The 19,818-nt window shown below is 36.9% G+C and overlaps 1 protein-coding gene across 1 annotated transcript in view; it reads right to left on the reverse strand.

Moving 5' to 3' along the window:
* Positions 1-3,799: 3,799 nt before the first annotated feature.
* f13a1.L (coagulation factor XIII, A1 polypeptide L homeolog) overlaps positions 3,800-19,818 on the reverse strand; it is an 88,409-nt gene continuing 72,390 nt past the window's right edge. The window contains exons 12-15 of the mRNA XM_041566278.1: positions 18,813-19,100; positions 16,601-16,761; positions 9,960-10,096; positions 3,800-6,123 (exon numbers count right to left, since the gene is read on the reverse strand). Coding sequence (XP_041422212.1) covers positions 5,973-6,123; positions 9,960-10,096; positions 16,601-16,761; positions 18,813-19,100 — 737 coding nt within the window. The 3' untranslated portion in view covers positions 3,800-5,972. The remainder of the gene's footprint in view (positions 6,124-9,959; positions 10,097-16,600; positions 16,762-18,812; positions 19,101-19,818) is intronic.

Genomic DNA, 19,818 nt, shown 5'->3' on the forward strand with positions numbered 1-19,818 from the left:
CTGGACTATGCAGTGCAATTTTGGACTTCAGTCCTTAAGAGGGATATAAATAAGCTGGAGAGAGTGCAGAGACGTGCAACTAAACTGGTTAGAGGGATGGAAGACTTAAATTATGAGTATAGACTGCCAAGGTTTTCTCTGGAAAAAAAGACACTTGTGAGGGGGCATGATTAAACTTCACAAGTACATTAGAGGGCATTATAGTGGGGGACCTTTTCCCCAAAGAGGATCACCTCACCAGAAGCCATAGCTTTAAACTAGAGAAAATTAACTTTCATTTGAAGCAGTGTAGGCGGTTCTTCACAGTGAGGACAGTGAGGTTGGGGAATCTACTGCCGGATGATGTTGTGATGGCTTATTCTGTTAAGAAGGACTTTTCTTGGACAAGCATAATGTCATAGGCTACTGTGATACTAAAATCTACAATTAGTATAGATATTAGTATATATAGTTTCATTGAGTGTCAGTGTGACCATTTTGATTCTGTTAAAATTAGTGTTCTTTTGTGATTGAAGTTTAATGACTTAATGTCCCACTGGATGTTAACAAACTAACTAAACAACCAGTTCCCCAAATGAGGGTTAGATTCAAATAAATAAATTGGGGGTACAGGGACGAATCCATACTAGCTTTTTAAGACTCCAAGACTAGGGGGCAAATTCATTAAGATTTGTAGTTGTGCCAGTGTCCGCTTCGCCGCACTTCGCCAGGCATATTTTCGCAAGCGCTATGCAAATTCACAAAAATGCAAAGTTGCGTTCAGGGGAAGCGTAAGGTTGCGAAGTTGCACTAGCGTTAAATCGCCAAGCAAAGTGAAGTTACGCTAGCGATGCTTAATTTGCATACGGCGCCAAATTAAAGTTACAATGGAGGTATATGTAGCATCACTACACAAGCCTGGGAAACCTTCAAAACAGAAAATAAAATTTTTATTTTGCCCTACACATGTGCCCACTGTTTAGTTAAGGTGCCATGAGTTAGGAAATGTAGGGGGGAAGGAGGGTAGCCCCAAAAAAATTTTCAATCCCTATCTACTCTATTGCACTTCGCCTGGACTGAGGTGGCGAAGGAAGTCTGGCGTAAAAGGTAACGTTCAGAAAAATGCGCGCGTCAGTGAATTTGCGTAGTTACGTCCATTGCGCAAATTCGCCAGGCGTAAGGGTGCGAAGTAACACTAGCGAATTTACGCCAGTGTCCGTTAGTGAATTGGCGAATTAACAAAAATGCGCTACGCTAGCGAATTAACGCTAGCGTTAAGCACTTCGTCCTTTAGTGAATTTGCCCCTAGGGGTGAAAACTTGAAGATAGGGACAGGTATCAAATACCAGCTATTCAACACTTTTGTTTGCCTGTATTGATGATATGTTTGCTGAGGTGCCACTATAATCAATCAGTAGGTATTGGTTGTTATGGGTTACTGCACCTGGGTTACCTTAGTGTCTTAGTGCTCCAGGGTTCCAAGCTCAATGTGGTGAGGTGGTGGTTTATGCCAAAAGGAGATGGAGGGTGTGTATAGACTATAGAGTGGCTTTGTGTCCTATTCCGTCAGTATGTGTCGAAAATGATTGGATTTGTGTACACATAAGTGATACAAAAACTTCTGGCCCTTATTTGAAGCACTTTGTGTGGACACTATCTGACTAATGCATAATACAAAGTCAAGACACCCTTTAGGACAATTCAAGCAATAAAACTCAAGTGATGATTACTTGTGCCTATAGGGTCACTTCACACTACAGACTTCAGTCAGACTGAAGTATATTTTTAATGTAAATTAAATCCATCTCCTCCAGCCAGAGCAATGTAGTAGTATGCGGCAACTTTAGTGTGGCCAATCAAATCTGATTGACACATAGAATCTCATCCAGTTTACAAGAAAAGAATGCAATATATACAGTATAAAGATCATAATATCACTGTACCAATCCAAGCACATTTGATACACTATAGGCAGTTCCCCATTCTGTAGTTGAACACAAGTCTGCTTTGCCATAATAATATTGTACCTAATAACACTATCTGTTATGCTTGGATGTACACTATAGATGAAAGATTTTGTATAGTTAGGGACAAGTCTTAGGAGTGGGACCCATTTACTATGAATCAAGTTCAATAGCAATAAGATGCAAAGCTCTTGTGTATGTTATTGTTTATAGATCTACAGAAAGCTGGGGGCTGGGAGGATTATTGAATACTTGTTAATGTTGTTAAGATTTGAACTGAAATATAGACAACTGCTCAATAAACAGAAATCCATTTCCAGGTCCTCTGAGTGAAGTTTTTTCTCAGACATTTGCATTTTACTCCACAGCAATATATAAACTCAACATATTTCATTTACTTTTTTTATAACACCAACAAATTTAAAGTGGTTTTTTTCCTTTCTAGTTTAGATTACTATTTTCCATTAGTTCTTTAAGAATACAGGTGTGGGATCTGCTTTCCGGAAAACCCATTATCCAGAAAGCTCAGAATGACAGAAAGACTATCTCCCGTAGACTCTATTTTATCAAAATAATCCAAGTTTTTAAAAATAATTTCCCATTTCTCTGTAATAATAAAACAGAACATTGTACTTGAGCCAAAGTATAATTAAAGTATAATTAATCCTTATTGGAAGCAAAACAATCCTATTGATTTTTTTTTATGTTTTTCTAGTAGACTTTAGGTAGGAAGATCCAAATTACGGAAATATCTCCAGGTCCTAAGTATTCTGGATAACAGGTCCCATACCAGTATAAGAATGCTCGGGACCTAGGGGTTTTCCAGTTACTGGATCTTTATGTAATTTGGAACTTCATACCTTAAGTCTACTTTAAAAATCATTTAAACATGAAATAAACCCAATAACATTGTTTTGCATCCAGTAAGAATGAACTATATCTTGAATCAAGTACAAGGCACTGTTTTATTATTACAGAAAAAAGGGAAATCATTTGAAAAACAAAATCAGTTACTTGGATAAAGTCTATGGGAGATGGGTTTCCCTTAATTCTGAGCTTTCTGGATAATGGGTTTCAGGATAACAGATCTCATACCTATTTCATTATATTATATATGGAACAAGCATAATATCCAAGCAATTGTGATCTTAAGATCTACATTTAGTTTAGTATAGGTGTTGGTATAAATAGTGTATGTGCACTGGGGTTAATTTGGAGAATTTGAATTTGATTGTCTTTTTTAAACCAAAATTAGATATGTAACTATGTATACTGGCATGTGGGTTATATCATACATATACACTCAAATATGTGGGAGGTATGATAGGTAGGAGAAAAAAAGTTAAGGCATCCCATCACAGTAGCGGTCAGTTCATCCACTTTTCATCGTTAGCAGACCATTGTTTCCTCTATGGCTTCAACCGTATGCTCTATTAATCAATATTTGATGGGGGAAATGTTTGATATGAATTTGGCTAGGTTGTATTATAAAGGCCATTGATGTGGTCCTTAGACAGTGGTTATGAGTCTCCATGGGCCCCATTGGAATACAATTGTTGATCACAATGGCCATTTAAACAGATCAGAACCAAGATACATGTAGTTGGTGACCCCGAGTGAGATCTACTTGTTTATAATCAAATTACTTTTATTTATTAAAAATAGATGACATTGTTTCCTATGCACCTTATAACAAACACTGAAGCCTGTGTTTAGTTTCCAACATGTAGTTAACTAGAGTTAACTAGAAATAGTTCATATAGCATAGAGTGCATTTTCTGGAATCCAAAAATAACAAAACCTACTGCGAAAAGATGGAGCTTTTTCAAAGAAGAACAAATTACTTATACCGTAAGTCTAATCAAATATACTTTATTTAACGGTTCAATTAAAAAGCCAGTGTGCAATTTAATACTTCAATTAAAAAGTTTGAGTATAATTACTTTATGCATGCATATCATAAGTAGGATTGTTTGGTTTTATAAGAAACATTTAAGAAAAAAAGGAAATGTACTAATTAACGCAAAGTAAGAGCCTTACAAAGTGGTTAGACAGCAATATTAATGATCCTCTGAAGAGGAGATATTTTTATTTCCTGCTAGAGAAGAGAAGCACATACACTGTGTATTAAGTATTAATAATATATTTAACTGCTTTTATGTCTTTAGCTTTTTTATATCCCAGTGTGGAATAATGATCTGAAAGTTATATAAAAAAATATATCTGACTGTTTGTTGATTTGCTGGTGTTCTTATTAAATAATGAACTGGTCATAGGAATTTTGCTTTCATTAGTCTTAGTACAGTTGCAAAACGAATAACTTGCTACTGTATACTGTAAATGACACCTGTTTTGTAACATCCACCCTCCCACCACGGGTGAGATATTAGTTTATAATACGTATATAAACACACTGAATATTTCAAGATAACTGGAACCAGGGGTTATGTCATAAAAGGCACTTGGGCTCATTTATTAACACTTTGCCCAAGGCAGTTATCTGTAGCAACCAATCAGTGATTCGTTTTTAAAGCCAGCTGCAAGTAGAACGATGAATGCAGAAATTTGATTGGTTGCACTGGGTTGCCTGTGGGCAAATTTGTCCAGTGTTGATAAATGACCACAATTATGTTTGCCCTGGTGCAGTAATACATATTAAGTTAATATGTATTACTGTACCTGGGCAAACATAATTGTTTGTAAATGCTACCTGCTGATTAATATTATTAACCAATCAGCAGGTAGCATTTACTGGTTACCAGTTTGCTATGGGTTTCTGCTCCTAAGCAGAACCTAAACATAAAATCCAGTTTAAACACTGAAATTGTGGATTGGATGGACTACCGTTTATGTTGCTAAGCTTATGCAACGTGAGTTTTCATGGGAATAAACTCTTCCTATCCACTTAAATTAGAAAATGGATACAATAAAATATGGATAAAATACAGGGCTTCTTCATGGCCATGGATTGCCATTTGAGGTCTGTTCATTAAGGGCCACAGTGTGCTACTAAAATGGACAGCAACATTGGTGCAAGTTTCTACACCACTTCCCAATTCCAACATGACAAAATAGCAGTTTGTTATTTGCAAATAGGTTTGTTTTACATAATGACAGCTGTAGGGTGATTGTGCTCATATCTTATTGTATACAATAGATGTTACTCACAAAGTAAGCTATGTGCTATTGATATGAAATGAAATTGCCTTACAGGAATGTGAGGTGTCTCTGTATGTTCTCTAGCAGCTTCTACTCTTCAGAAAAATATAAATAAGGGGCCCATTTATTAAACCTCAATTGTTTTCTGGTCAAGGAATTTTTCATGGGGAAAAGAAAAACTCGAACTTATAGAGATTTATCATACCCCAAAGCTGCTAAAGCTGTTAAATATACGATTTTGAAAATAGTCCATCTCAAACCTGTTGAAGTCATGTAGAAGTCAATGGCCGATGTCCCTGAAGTTGTTTCTTGAGATTGTCATCTGGGCTGGATAATCTGAAAAATTTGGGATTTTTGGCCGATAATCCGAAAAAGTCAAGTTTTTGATGAAAATCAACTTTTCAGAGCTTGATTTTGTTGTGACGTTTTGCCGCTCCGATTGTTTCAAGAAAAATTATCGATAAATAAGTTGAATATTGTGGAAGGGAGTTTGGTCATATTTGTTTTACAAAAAAATTTGATTGATTCGAGTTTTACTAAAAGTGCCCCTAGATCTAAAAAAAACTTAGAAGCAGTAAAATTACTAACATTTGTCCTGATGTTTTCTGGTATAGGTTAATGCTGGTGTGTTTGCTTAAGCCATGTGTTGGTTATTTTAAAGCATAAGGTTGCAGTATTAAAATGATTGAACAGGGTATAACCGCAAGTTCATCCTTGTGTTTTTCTAAACCAGAGCACAATATACATATACGTATACTCATATATATACTGTGTGTGTATATATATATATATATATATATATATATATATATATATATATATATATATATATATATGCAAACCCTGCTTATTGCATTACAAAATAGAGATTTACAGAGGATTATCCAAGACCTCCAGCTCTAGCTCTCCATAAATGTGTCGTATTGTCTCACAATCTAGTGTAGCAATTAATTTCCTCAGACCTGCTCGTTGTGGTATGCATTTCTGTTCCCAAGTCAATGATGAATTCATTGGAATTTCCCTGAAATAAATGAAGGAAACACATCAAGCAATAATCCCTGTTGAAGAAGTACTTTTACAGAATTTTTAATTAAATCTACTGCAAATATTTAAAGTCTTTCAGCCACTAGAGCTCAGAAAAATGAAACCATAATGCAAGCTCAAATCCACAATTACTTGCAGCATCTATGCATTCAGTAGTTGTGGAACAAATCCAGGGCAGCAACTTGTCTGCAAAGTTCTTTATTGGGATAATAAGTTACACAACATGTTTCGGGCCCACGCCCTTTAAGGGCGTGGGCCCGAAACATGTTGTGTAACTTATTATCCCAATAAAGAACTTTGCAGACAAGTTGCTGCCCTGGATTTGTTCCACAACTACTGAATGCATTGAACTATTGGGTATTACACACAGAATACCTGTGGAAGAAGCCAACAAAGAAATTCGGTGAGCTTGCTCTGAATACTATATTTACTTGCAGCATCTAAAAATAATATAACCCCCCCAAAAAAATTATGCAATATAATGTTATAATACACAAAAGCTATGAATATCTTGTAAATTATATCCTTATAAACGGTGAGTTCTGATGTCATCAGTTATAAATGGTGAGTTCTGATGTCATTTCTGTCACATGACTCACTGAAATGTGTTTATTATAATAAATAAAGTACCCCAGTTGTAAAATATGAGGATATTAGAAGTTACCTTGGAGTTTCATGACCTGTATAAAAACACTCGGCCTTCGGCCTCGTGTTTTTATATGGTCATGAAACTCTTCGGTAACTTATAATATCCTTATAATTTACAAGAGGGGGTACTTTATTCACTATATATACAGATATGTAATAATAGACATCTGGTATTAAGGCAAATATATCATTAACATTGCATGCATATGTTTTTGTAAAGATTTTGATGGAAGCTTAAGAGAAAATATGTTTTTTTGGGACAATGGGGCTCATTTATTAAAGCAGCGCAGCGCATAAGTGGACGCAAAAGATTGTCTGCGCCATCACGAGCGCGAATGATCGCTAATATATTTCAGTGATGTTGCGCATAACTCAGAGCTTTTGTGATGGTTTTGTTTATGTGCTTTGCGCAAAAGATTGGGCATTTATGTCGCAAACTATGCCGTGGCTGTGAGGGGCGTGGCTACAATGCACTTGCACTTCGGCCGTCGCAGATTTGCATCTGTATATGTGCAAAACTGCACCTGGGCAACAGCACCACAATTTTTATGACCACCTCTTCGTGGCGTAATAGTAACGCTCTTCAACATGTGCATTCCGGCCCAGCTGCGCTAGTATATTCACATTTTTGCGTTTCATGTTGCTTGAAAGAGAATTTTATACATGTGTGCAGAGCCACACTGCTAAACTGGGTTCTGGCAAATACAATGGGGCTGTTGTTTGTTAACTCAAAGTTAACTCAAAGGTGAACAACCCCTGTAAAGTTTTAAATCAAAGCGATCCTGTGATCGGAAAACATGTTTTTTTTTAAAACGCATCAGTTAATAGTGCTACTCCAGCAGAATTCTGCACTGAAATCCATTTCTCAAAAGAGCAAACAGATTTTTTTTATATTCAATTTTGAAATCTGACATGGCGCTAGACATTTTGTCAATTTCCCAGCTACCCCTGGTCATGTGACTTGTGTCTGCACTTAAAGAGAAAAATGCTTTTTGGCAGGCTGCTGTTTTTCCTTCTCAATGTAACTGAATGTGTCTCAGTGAGACATGGGTTTTTACTATTGAGTGTTGTTCTTAGATCTACCAGGCAGCTGTTATCTTGTGTTAAGCTGGCCATAGATGTTGAGATTTTTAAAAGATCAGATCCTGATCGTGAGACCAATATCTTCTCAGAACGATCGTACGATCGTACGAATTGACCTCAACTAAAAAGACCAATTTGGCAGGAAAACAAAGGGGAGCTGCCTGCTTGGCCCTGCAAACATAGAGAGATTGCACTGGGGCCGACAAAGATTTTTTGACCTGGCCGATCAATTTCCCGACAGATGTCGGCCGAAAAATCGTAAGATGTACGATCGTTCGAATACCACTAACCGCACGATAATTTCGAAGGATTGGTCGGACTTCCCTAAAATCGGTCGTTCGGCAAGAAGAATCGTCGCGTCTATGGGGACCTTAAGGGAGCTGCTATCTGGTTACCTTCCCATTGTTCTTTTGTTTGGCTGCTGGGGGGGGGTGAAGGGAGGGGGATGATATAACTCCACCTTGCAGTACAGCAGTAAAGAGTGATTGAAGTTTATCAGAGCACAAGTCACATGACTTGGGGCAGCTGGGAAATCTACAAAATGTCTAGCCCCATGTCAGATTTCAAAATTGAATATAAAAAAATCTGTTTGCTCTTTTGAGAAATGGATTTCAGTGCAGAATTCTGCTGGAGCAGCACTATTAACTGATTCGTTTTGAAAATTTTTTTTTTCCCCATGACAGTATCCCTTTAAAGTTAACCATGCCTTCCCCCCAACATGTTTATATTGACCAAGGTTCCTTTAAGAGTATCAGGTAGGCTAAACACCTTTGCAACCAAACAAATATTAGCATAGAAACAAACGCAGATGCGTCTAAGTGAACACAATATGCGCGAAATGTGATGCAACTAATTAAAGCAGCGCATTCATACATGAGCACAACTAATCCTTACCTTTGCGGTATCTTCCTGTGTGCACAATTTATTATAAGCATTGCGACAGCTGATACGCAGTTTCACACGTCGCACCTGTCTGCGTCTACATTAGCACACAAATCGCACTGTTAAGGTATAGTGTGCTACGTTATTAAATACTCGCATGCGCTGGGCAAATTTCAGGCCAATGAGCTCTTTTTAGCGCTGCGTTAATAAATAAGACCCAGTGTGTCAATTATAAAAGTTACATGATTTTTATATAGGGTGTGCCTGTCTGAAACTATTTCTCTATGCATATATTTGGACTGAGCACCCCACTTTTTTGAATGTAGTTGCATTGCAGAGGTTGTGTGTGCATTATATATATATATATATATATATATATATATATATATATATATATATATATATATATATATATATATATATATCTATATATATATATATATATATATATATATATATATATATATATATATATACAAATATATTATATAATAAATTATATACCTGTATATGCTGTACTAATAAATTGTTCTTGATAATGTTGAAAAGTATTTAGGAGAGAGAGTGGATATATTAGTGTATGAGAGAGAAAATAAAAAAAATAAAATGTTACATTCCATGCGTTTAAACAGCAATAATCATTTATGCGTTAAAGAAAATAAAGTGATGAATGATCCCAAATAATGTGCTGAGCCATCATCAGGCATATGTTATTTATCATCCTGATTACCTAGACACAAATGGAATTATTATTTAAATAAAGTGCAGCTAGCCTTTGCCTCTGCATACAAAGGTCCCAAAGCTTTATCCAGACATCTTCAATACAATCCTTGAACTATGGAATCAATAGTCTCAGCTTTAAATGAATTGTGAATCGGTAAGGAGACACTGTGAACATTACAGAAGTTTACTGACTTTGAATAGTTTCAATAATCTTTCTAGCAATGCTGGTCGGACACTGTCTAAGTAAGTTATATGTATATCAGTCTCTGGCATCCAAAATTTGGATTATTTGATTATAATGGCGTCTATGGGAGATTGCCTTTCCGTAATTCTGAGATTTCTGAAAAATTGGTTTCCAGATAATGGATCCTGTATCATGAAATATTTCATCATATTATTCACTTTAATTTCATTATAAGGGCGGAAATTAATGATCATCTAGTGCATTATTTCAGATATATGTGAACTTTGACTCACCCAAAAACTTTAGCTCTTGTTCTCATAAGTCCAGGTCCTCCAAGACGCAAAGCAACATTCTGAAGTGACTTCTTTAATGGATTAGTGAACTCGACCACAATAGTCATTTCACTACCAACTGTCTTCTCTCCAAGAACCTATATATTCATACAAAAATAGAAGAGATATTTATATACTATTGTTAACAAGTATTTTCAGAGCGCCAACATATTGAAAAAACCTTTCTCTAAAGTTAGTTCCTGTTTTTTTCCCATAGAGCATGCCATTGTCACTTTAGTACGGGAGGGGTTGCTATGTACAGATATACCTGTAACATTGGAGTATGCTTCACTAACAGAATCTGGAATGACTGATACAGGGGATCTAATGTGCTCACAAGAGACACCCATAATAACCAGGCAGAAATTATGGGGTAGCTTTGTTTTAAGGAATACAGACTCATGTAAGGAACATACTCCCATATAAATTTGAGGACTTGATGTACTGAAAAGGGGCATTCAGCACTTAGTTCCAGCAAACTGAAGAGCAATGAAGCTTTGAACTAAATTATTTCCCCAAGTAATATCACAAGGATCAGTTATATGTATCAATTTACTTCTTATTGACAGTGATAATCAACTGATTTTTCTGTGACAGTTGCTTTCAGCTCCCATTGATAGCACAATTTCACTAACTGTGAACATGCAGCCACAATTATGGTGGGCAATTTGATAGCTGGCATCATACATCATTAGCTGCCCTTTAAAATGTGAAGAGGATTCATGGAGAAATGAAAATGTAACCAATAAAAGTAAAATAGCAACCAAGCTAGCCACTATACATAGACACAATTGCCTATGTATAAGCCGACTTGATATGCTGGGACATAGGAGGTTGAGTGTCCAGGTCACAAGGAGCTACTACTGGGAATCGAACCAGGGTCTTACTTATAGAAGGCTCTTTGTTGTCTGTTTCTTAAATCATATGTGCCTGTTGAAGAACAATGGTATGTAGACAGCCAATCACAGCTCATCTTTCACACAGGAGAGGGCAGACAGTATATAATTGCTATATATTATTATACAGTGTAAAGCACAATGTGGAACAGCTGGACAGTGCTTCAGGGGCCATTTGATCGGGACATTGTATCGAGGTGAATCATACAATGACAAAAGCTTATTCTTGCTCATCTGGAGCAGGAAGGCTTTAACTCAGGGATCCCCAAACCTTTTAAACCTGTGAGCAACATTCAGAAGTAAAAGGAGTTGGGGAGCAACGCAAGCATGAAAAATGTTCCTGGGGTGCCAAATAAGGGCTGTGATTGGCCATTTAGTAGCCCCTATGTGGATTTTCAACCTACATTAAGGCTCTGTTTGGCAATACACCTGGTTTTTATCTTTCGAGCCACTGGTTGGGGATCACTGCTTTAACTCCTAACCCTTCAATCCCTTAGGGAAATTTTAAGCCATATTCCTGACAGTAAAACCATTTAGATGAACCAGGTAATAGAAAATTATTATTTAGGTTTTTCTTAGATGGTTTTGCTATGTCCCTGGCAATATTTACTTACCTGTCCTGTTATAGTATGCTGGGACCATGGGCATCCACAGAGAATTTTCCATGGAGGGGGGCAAAGTAAGCAAACAAAAACAACCTATCTTTCTAGACCAAACCTTTATACAATAACTAGGTGGCGAAATTGTAGTAAATAAGTTTATTGACAAAGCCCATAAAGTTACACACAATGTACATAGCTGTATATGAGCTATATTAGAGAGTATATTATACATTTTTTATGGTTTATAAATGTGTATTTTAACAAGTATATTGGGATAGTTTAGAAGCAGGATGTGCAATCAGGAACAGAGCTGCCAATCAGTGGGAAGTGCCAGAACATGCAACTTTATGGGAAGTGATATAGACACATAATCTAAATACTGGCACAATGTGCCAGCATAATCACTGTAGAAATGGTCAGTGAGCACTTTATTAAACCTTTATAAGCCAGTAAGACCACTGTAAAAATGGCCAATGAGCACTCTATTAACTCCAGACATGCTAGTAAGATCAATGCAGAAATGGATAGATTGAAAGCTTTACCTCACCTACATTTGCACAAGCAGAATACCAACACCAAAGTTATTGCTGCTGCTCCCATGCTGCTCGTCTCTCTTGGCTTGGATCATGTAAAAGATCCAAGATGGCCATGCATTCCACAGTGGAACACATGGCCATCTTGCATTCTTTCTCTAGGAGCAATGTGGGACATTTAAACAGGTATTTGGCAGCTGGCTGTGAACTGTAAACAAAACAGTTTGGAGGTATTCAAAATTCCAGGGGTGGGGGGAAGTGTCCATGCCCATATGGTATCTTTTGATCTATATTCTTTTTTTTGTGAAGCATCTTATAGAATCATAAAAACTTTGCCTTGAACAGTCTGTTCTGACTGTGATGAGGACTTGTACTGGGGTTGTGTCACACAACCTAACTTTACTGTTCCTTACTGTGGCAATATAATTTCCACAAAACACCATCCTCTTTTTTTTTTTTTCCATAAGCTTGTTTAGCTCAGTTTTTTTTTTTGTTTTCTAACTTGTTATTGTTCAACCTAATAGCTGATTGGTTGCTTTGGGCAACATCAGGGGTGATGTTTGTCTCCAATGTTAATAAATACACCCCTAAGTGTAAAAATGTATTCATATAATAATACATTTTTTGATTTATGTACAGATTGATTTAATAGGGTGATATTTATTGAAACTGGCATTTCATTTATATGATGTGATTCATTGGAACTGTGAACTGTTAAACAATAATAATCATCTAAGTCATAGTTATTAAAAATAACCATATTCACCTGTTCTAGTTTAATATAGTTTGTACTGATACATTAAGTTTGCATTATAAACATGTTTACTTCCTCCAATCATTGTTTTATTCAACAAGAAATCAGCAGTCGCATGGTTTTGCCTAAGGGCATATCATATTGTAAAACAACATTATAAAAATGCTGCAATAGATATTATTAATGTTCTTGTAAATCCCATTACTGAAATTTAGTTTAATGTAAATATACACATACCGTATATACTCGGGTATAAGCCGAGTTTTTCAGCATCCAAAATGTGCTGAAAAAGTCTACCTCGGCTTATACTCGGGACAGCGGGCAGTAGCCGAGATTGCAGTCACTTTTAATCATTCCTATACCAACAGTTCACTTGGGGAGAGACTGCAATATCCCACAATGCCCTCTGTTGGTTTTATGAAAGTATAACAGTGACTGCAATATCACACAGCGCCATCTGTTGGTTGTATCAAAGAATAACAGTGACTGCAATATCACACAGCGCCATCTGTTGGTTATATCAAAGAATAACAGTGACTGCAATATCACACAGCGCCATCTGTTGGTTGCATCAAAGAATAACAGTGACTGCAATATCACACAGCGCCATCTGTTGGTTGTATCAAAGAATAACAGTGACTGCAATATCACACAGCGCCATCTGTTGGTTATATCAAAGAATAACAGTGACTGCAATATGACACAGTGCCATCTGTTGGTTGTATCAAAGAATAACAGTGACTGCAATATCACACAGCGCCATCTGTTGGTTGTATCAAAGAATAACAGTGACTGCAATATCACACAGCGCCATCTGTTGGTTATATCAAAGAATAACAGTGACTGCAATATCACACAGCGCCATCTGTTGGTTATATCAAAGAATAACAGTAACTGCAATATCACACAGCACCATCTGTTGGTTGTATCAAAGAATAACAGTGACTGCAATATCACACAGCGCCATCTGTTGGTTATATCAAAGAATAACAGTGACTGCAATATGACACAGTGCCATCTGTTGGTTGTATCAAAGAATAACAGTGACTGCAATATCACACAGCGCCATCTGTTGGTTGTATCAAAGAATAACAGTGACTGCAATATCACACAGCGCCATCTGTTGGTTATATCAAAGAATAACAGTGACTGCAATATCACACAGCGCCATCTGTTGGTTATATCAAAGAATAACAGTAACTGCAATATCACACAGCACCATCTGTTGGTTGTATCAAAGAATAACAGTGACTGCAATATCACACAGCGCCATCTGTTGGTTATATCAAAGAATAACAGTAACTGCAATATCACACAGCGCCATCTGTTGGTTGAATAAAGGATTAACAGTGATGGCAATATCACACAGCGCCATCTGTTGGTTATACGAAAGATCAGTGATGGTTTTATGACACACAGCACTCTCTGCACAATTCTCTGTCACCATCAACTTTGCAAAGAAGTCCGGTCGATCGCTGGGGGAGTCTCTTTGGCGGAAGGTGCGCTGCTGGGAGACAGGGCTGTAGTTGTGTCTAGGCTTATACTAGAGTCAATAAGTTTTCCCAGTTTTCGTAGGTAAAATTAGGTACCTCGGCTTATACTCGGATCGGCTTATACTCGAGTATATACGGTAGCTAGTTAGAGGAATGCGCTCCAGTCAGTTGCACAAGGCCAGGGTACAGGTTAGAAATTGTATCTAAAGAAAAATCATTCACAATCTCAAAGGGTTACTTACAGTTGCTGTCATGAGAATGCTGGATGTCCTTTCAAATTGGGATGGTTTCTAAAATAACTAGGAAGCTTCTTTAAAACCAGTTCCTAAATTGATCTTAGTAGCAGAAATTACTTAAATGTAATCCAAGAACAAGTTTTTGTTTTATGCAATAGTAATGAATAGGGATGGGCATATTTGAACCGTTTCGTTTAACCAAAAATTCGCTGCTGGCGAAATGTCGCGATGCCCATTAAAGTCTATGGGCATCAAAAAAATTTTGGCGCGCTGCAAAAATTTTTTCCCGCATCTTTTTTTTCAACGCCATACAAGTCTATGGGCGTCATTTTTGCGGGGAAACAAGGCAAAAACATTCGCCCATCTCTAGTAATGAACATTTCAGTTACTGTTAATTAACCATTATACTTCCATCTCCCACATCCTGATACCACTTAAACATGTTCGTTCAATACCCTACAATCATATTATTTCCATGGACCTGCTTATTACTTATCAACCCAATGGTGCATACAGAATTTATAGTTTTAAAAAAAATTATTATAATTAATATAACTAATCAGCCATGAAAATGATATGGTGTGTAAACGTGGCCATACACAGAGAGATCCACTTGTTTGGTGATGTTGCCAAAGAGCGTATCTCTCCCCGATATGTCTGGACTGGCCCACTGGGATACCAGGAATACTCCCGATGGGCCCAGGTGTCAGTAGGCCCTCATGCTGCTAAACATTTGGCATTTTTTATTGTCATTCTTTATTTTTATGAGAACAAAAAGGCTAAATAGATGGAATAATAGATTATAGTATTAAAAGAAAAAAGACTAGGAGAATAGCGGTCGAGTGAGGAGAGGAAGAATAATAGTACTGAGAGTCGGCCCCTTTTCTAAGGTTTTCGGGTGGGCCCATGGTGTCCCAGTCCGACACTGGATGGGCGATATCGGACTGATCCGATCATGGGCCCTAGGGCCCAAAGATTGTATCATAATGCAGGCGTACGGATGGTCGGATCGCGGGACTGCATCAACGAACAGATGCAGTCTGCAATCCGACGAGATTTTTAGCCCTGCCCGATCAACATCTGCTCAACTTTCGGCCAGATATTGATGGGGGAAGCCCGTCAGAGGGCCCCATACATGGGCCAATAAGCTGCCAACTTGGTTTGTCGACAGCTTTTATCGGCCCGTGTATGGACACTTTAAGAACTCGAATGTCGAATGTTGTACATCTATGTGAGTTTAAAAAATAAATAGGGCATAATGGTCAAAATTATTCTTTCCCTTTTATTTTCCTATTTAGGCCTTTGCATTTAAGATTTACTCTATAGATTATTTACTATTGCAATGTTGGGTCATCTTTTTGTTTTTCTATTATATATTTCATATTTTCATTTGGTCTGACCATCCTTAGAAGTGGCTGCACTTTTTGGTAAGTGAGAGCTGAAACAGGGACTGATATATCACTAAACATTATCCTATTGGAATTAGAATTAGAATTTAATCTTTACCACTACCACTGAATTTAATAAATTTCCATTCTTGACAAGAATTAATGTGTTTCCATGGCTTGGGATCAACATGGGAGTGCCCCCATTAGTATCAATATATATGGTGTATTGACCATTAAAGTTATTTTAGGGAGATCAAAATGCCATCACCTACCGTCCGACATCAGATAGAGCCACAAAGGGCATTGCATGTAACCTCAATGTTAGCTATTTTTATGCGCCTCTGAGTTCCTGTTCATCTACATATATTACATAAAAGGGTTAATTTTCTTTTAAACCTAAACCTGGCAGACTGTGTATGATGGAAAAAAGGCAGGCTGTGCAGAAGGATACTTATTAAAAAGTAAATAGCCATTTAAATTAATTCCACTCTGGTGGGTTTGAACAGTTAGATGGTCTCACTCAAAACAGCACAGTCTCTTTCTCAAACACCTTTATCCTCTCTTTGCACAAACCTGCTACCGCTTTTATAAGAGAAATAGATTGTGGTCCTCCAAATGATTATTTGCACTGAAGTAATCCATGACTATCTCTTTATAAAGCTAATAAAAAGCATAGATTTTTTTTCAGGCTACGACTGACCTTGATATGTAGCTCAGGAACTTTCAGTATCACAATCTTCTGTTTTGCCATTATCTTCTTTGTTTCATTAATACGAGCCGTGACAAAAAAATGTAAGGAGGCCTGTTCCACAATCTTGCTCAAGTACTCATGGGCTTTTATTAGAACTTCCACAGATTTAGCTAATGGAAAAAGACAGAAAACCCAATTTACATATTCAAGTGGTGGTCTGTTACCAAGCATTACAAATTGTGCATCTGTTCTCGTATTTGTTTTCCAAACCTAAATGAAAATTCACGCAAATTCCACCTCTCTGCACTCAATACTCAACTGCAGATTACTGTGCTGGATTTCTTTATCCCTCTCCTGTAGCCACATCACTTCCTAACCTTCAGACACACATAATCTCCAGCTAATAAATAGACAGTCATGTAAATCACTTAAAACCCATGCTGGCAACCCTACAAAGTTGAAAATAACGATTATGCAAAGAGATACAGTATTACTTCTTCAAAATGGAATCCAATTTCTGTTTTTATTACAATGCAAACACAAAGCAAAATATCACATATTTTCTTTGGCTCTTCGGTGATTTCACATAACATGATTAAATTAAAGGGGCCCGTTCAAATTCAGCAAGGAAAAAACATGGGTCTTATTAGCTCTAGCACAGAAACCTAATTTAAGGAAAATCTGGTTTTATTAAAGGTTAAGCTAAACTACAACAAATGTAAACTATTAGGACACCTGTACAGGTCTGTTTTTTAGTCTCTTTGTATATACTTGGGAAGTTTGATCAGGTAGTAGAATGACAAGTTCTCCTCCCTATAGCAGATTATAATAAAGGTCATTGTAATAGTAGTCACTATAGTCCACAACCTTGTAGGGGCTCACAGTTGTGGCTGACTCACCCACAAACTAGCTACATAGAGCAGCAAATTGTCAAGAAAATCATCACTGTCCTAGTTGCCAATCTGTTTCTTTATTTCTTAATATGCTTGCCATGCTAACATCCTGTATGAAGCACAAACACCATGGAATTAAATATTGGCAATAAATGTACATTATGTTTGAGTGCCTATTTGCACAGCTTAAAGGGGTTGTTTGAAGCTTTTGAGTTAACTTTTAGTATGATGTAGAGAGTGATATTCTGAAACAATATGCAATTGTTTTAATTTTTTATTATTTGTGTTTTTTTTATTTAATTAGCTTTTTCTTCGGGAGCTCTCCAGTTTGCAATTTTGGCAATCTGGTTGCTAGGGTTCAACTTCAACTTACCCCAGCAACCATGAATCATTTCAAACAAGAGACTGCAATATGAATAGGAGAGGGTCTGAATAGAAAGATGAGTAATAAAAAGTAGCAATAACAATACATTTGTAGTCTTACAGAGCATTTACTTTTAGATGGGATCGGTGACCCCCATTTGAAAGCTGGAAAGAGTTAGAAGAAGGCTCAAAATTACTATAAAAAATAAACAATGAAGAACAATTGAAAAGCTGCTTAGAACTGGTCATTCTATACCAAATTAAACGCTAACATAAATGTGAAAGAGTGTATAGCAGCTTAAATAAATATTAATCACAAGCAGTTAATCTGCGTCAGAGTGCTCTCCTCTCTCCTACTGAAAGTATAAATGTGAAAGACCCCTTTAACATTTCCAATGAATTATCAGTGGCAGCAAGGTACCAAAGGTATTCATGAGGGCTTTATTATCCCTGCACTGGGATGTTGATTTGCAGACTCAGTATAGCAATGTTGAACCTAACTAGCAACATGTAATATGCACAAGACATGAGCACTTTATATATTTGCCCATTAACATGAAATTATATCTTAGTTATCTATGCTACATGTATGCTATTCTATGCTATTCCACAATAAACCTAAGGACATAGCTTATTTTGTGTATGAAATATATTTTGGGGCTACTACATATACTGTTATGAATTGCAGGATGTAAAGTAAGTAATATGGTAGATCTCTCTCTTATAAAGGAATATATAGATGTGAACGTACTGCGAGCACAGTAAGCTATATTTAGCTTTACTATCATTTTAAAAATAGTAAATGTTTCCCTTTTGCTAACATCTATTTTGATGACATTTTTTTATGCCATCTTAAGATATTTAGCAGGGTTGTCTGCTAATTGTGTGCTATAGTCTATGTACATAACTGCAGCTCTGCGTAACATTTTAGTGTTTACATAATACAGACTTCTTATTATTCTTACAGGATGAAGGTTCCAATGTCACTTCTAGATTCTTGTTCTGGAACTCAGACTTCAGGACCCCGGTATAGAAGACAATATGTCCAGTGAGAAAAGCGGATACAGTATAAAGATTGGTGCTCCGGTTCTTAAAAGTTAGAGTGACTTTGAAGTCACTGCCAAATACTGCATTATCTGCCTGAAAGTCCATATCTGTGTCGGCAGCAGACTGTTGCTGATCCTCATCTCTGATTTCCTTTTTGACTCCGTACATCAGGGCAGCCTCTAGAGCCAGCCTTTCCTCCTCTGTCCCTGCAAAACAAAATTCTCTGCCTTTAATGAAACTTTATATTTAGTTGTGATGAACAAATAGATGGAATTTAGCATTTTGTATTAATGCTCGTTATACTGTAATTTTCACTTCTAAAACGTAAACCAATTTTTCCAGTTACCATGTAAGCTCCTTCAAACTTGTGTTCTTATTCTTTATTCTATTTCTTTTATGTTGCGAGTATGTAGCAAAACTGTTTAATGCACAAGGAAAAGGCAAATATTAACACACAGGGGCAGATTCACCACTAAAGGGTGAAGTGGCTAACACTAGCGACATTTCGCCAGAAATCCCATTTGCAGGGACATGTCAATTTACTAACAGGTGTAGGCGACAATTCACCTGCAAACGGGACCGTCACTAGCGTTCATTCACACTCTATTGGCAGGCGACTTTTCACTTTGGGGAATGGTCGTTTTACTGAATGTTACCTCTTTTGCCAGAGTTGACTTCACCACCTCAGACCAGGCAAACTGCTAAAATGAAGCTAAATCTTCCTCAGTCTTATGTCACTAACATTATATCCTGTCTGCCCGGAAATGCATTAAAGTTGTAAAAATGCTGGTGACTACCCTGAAAAAACTATTAAACTTTTTGGATTAACATTTTTCCCCAGACATTTGAGGGGCATGGAACATTCGTTTTAGGGTGGGCTCATGTGTAGCTCATAAGAGGATTTTTTTTGTCTTTATTCAGGTT

Source organism: Xenopus laevis, chromosome 6L (assembly GCF_017654675.1).
Source record: "Xenopus laevis strain J_2021 chromosome 6L, Xenopus_laevis_v10.1, whole genome shotgun sequence".
Taxonomy (NCBI): domain Eukaryota; kingdom Metazoa; phylum Chordata; class Amphibia; order Anura; family Pipidae; genus Xenopus; species Xenopus laevis.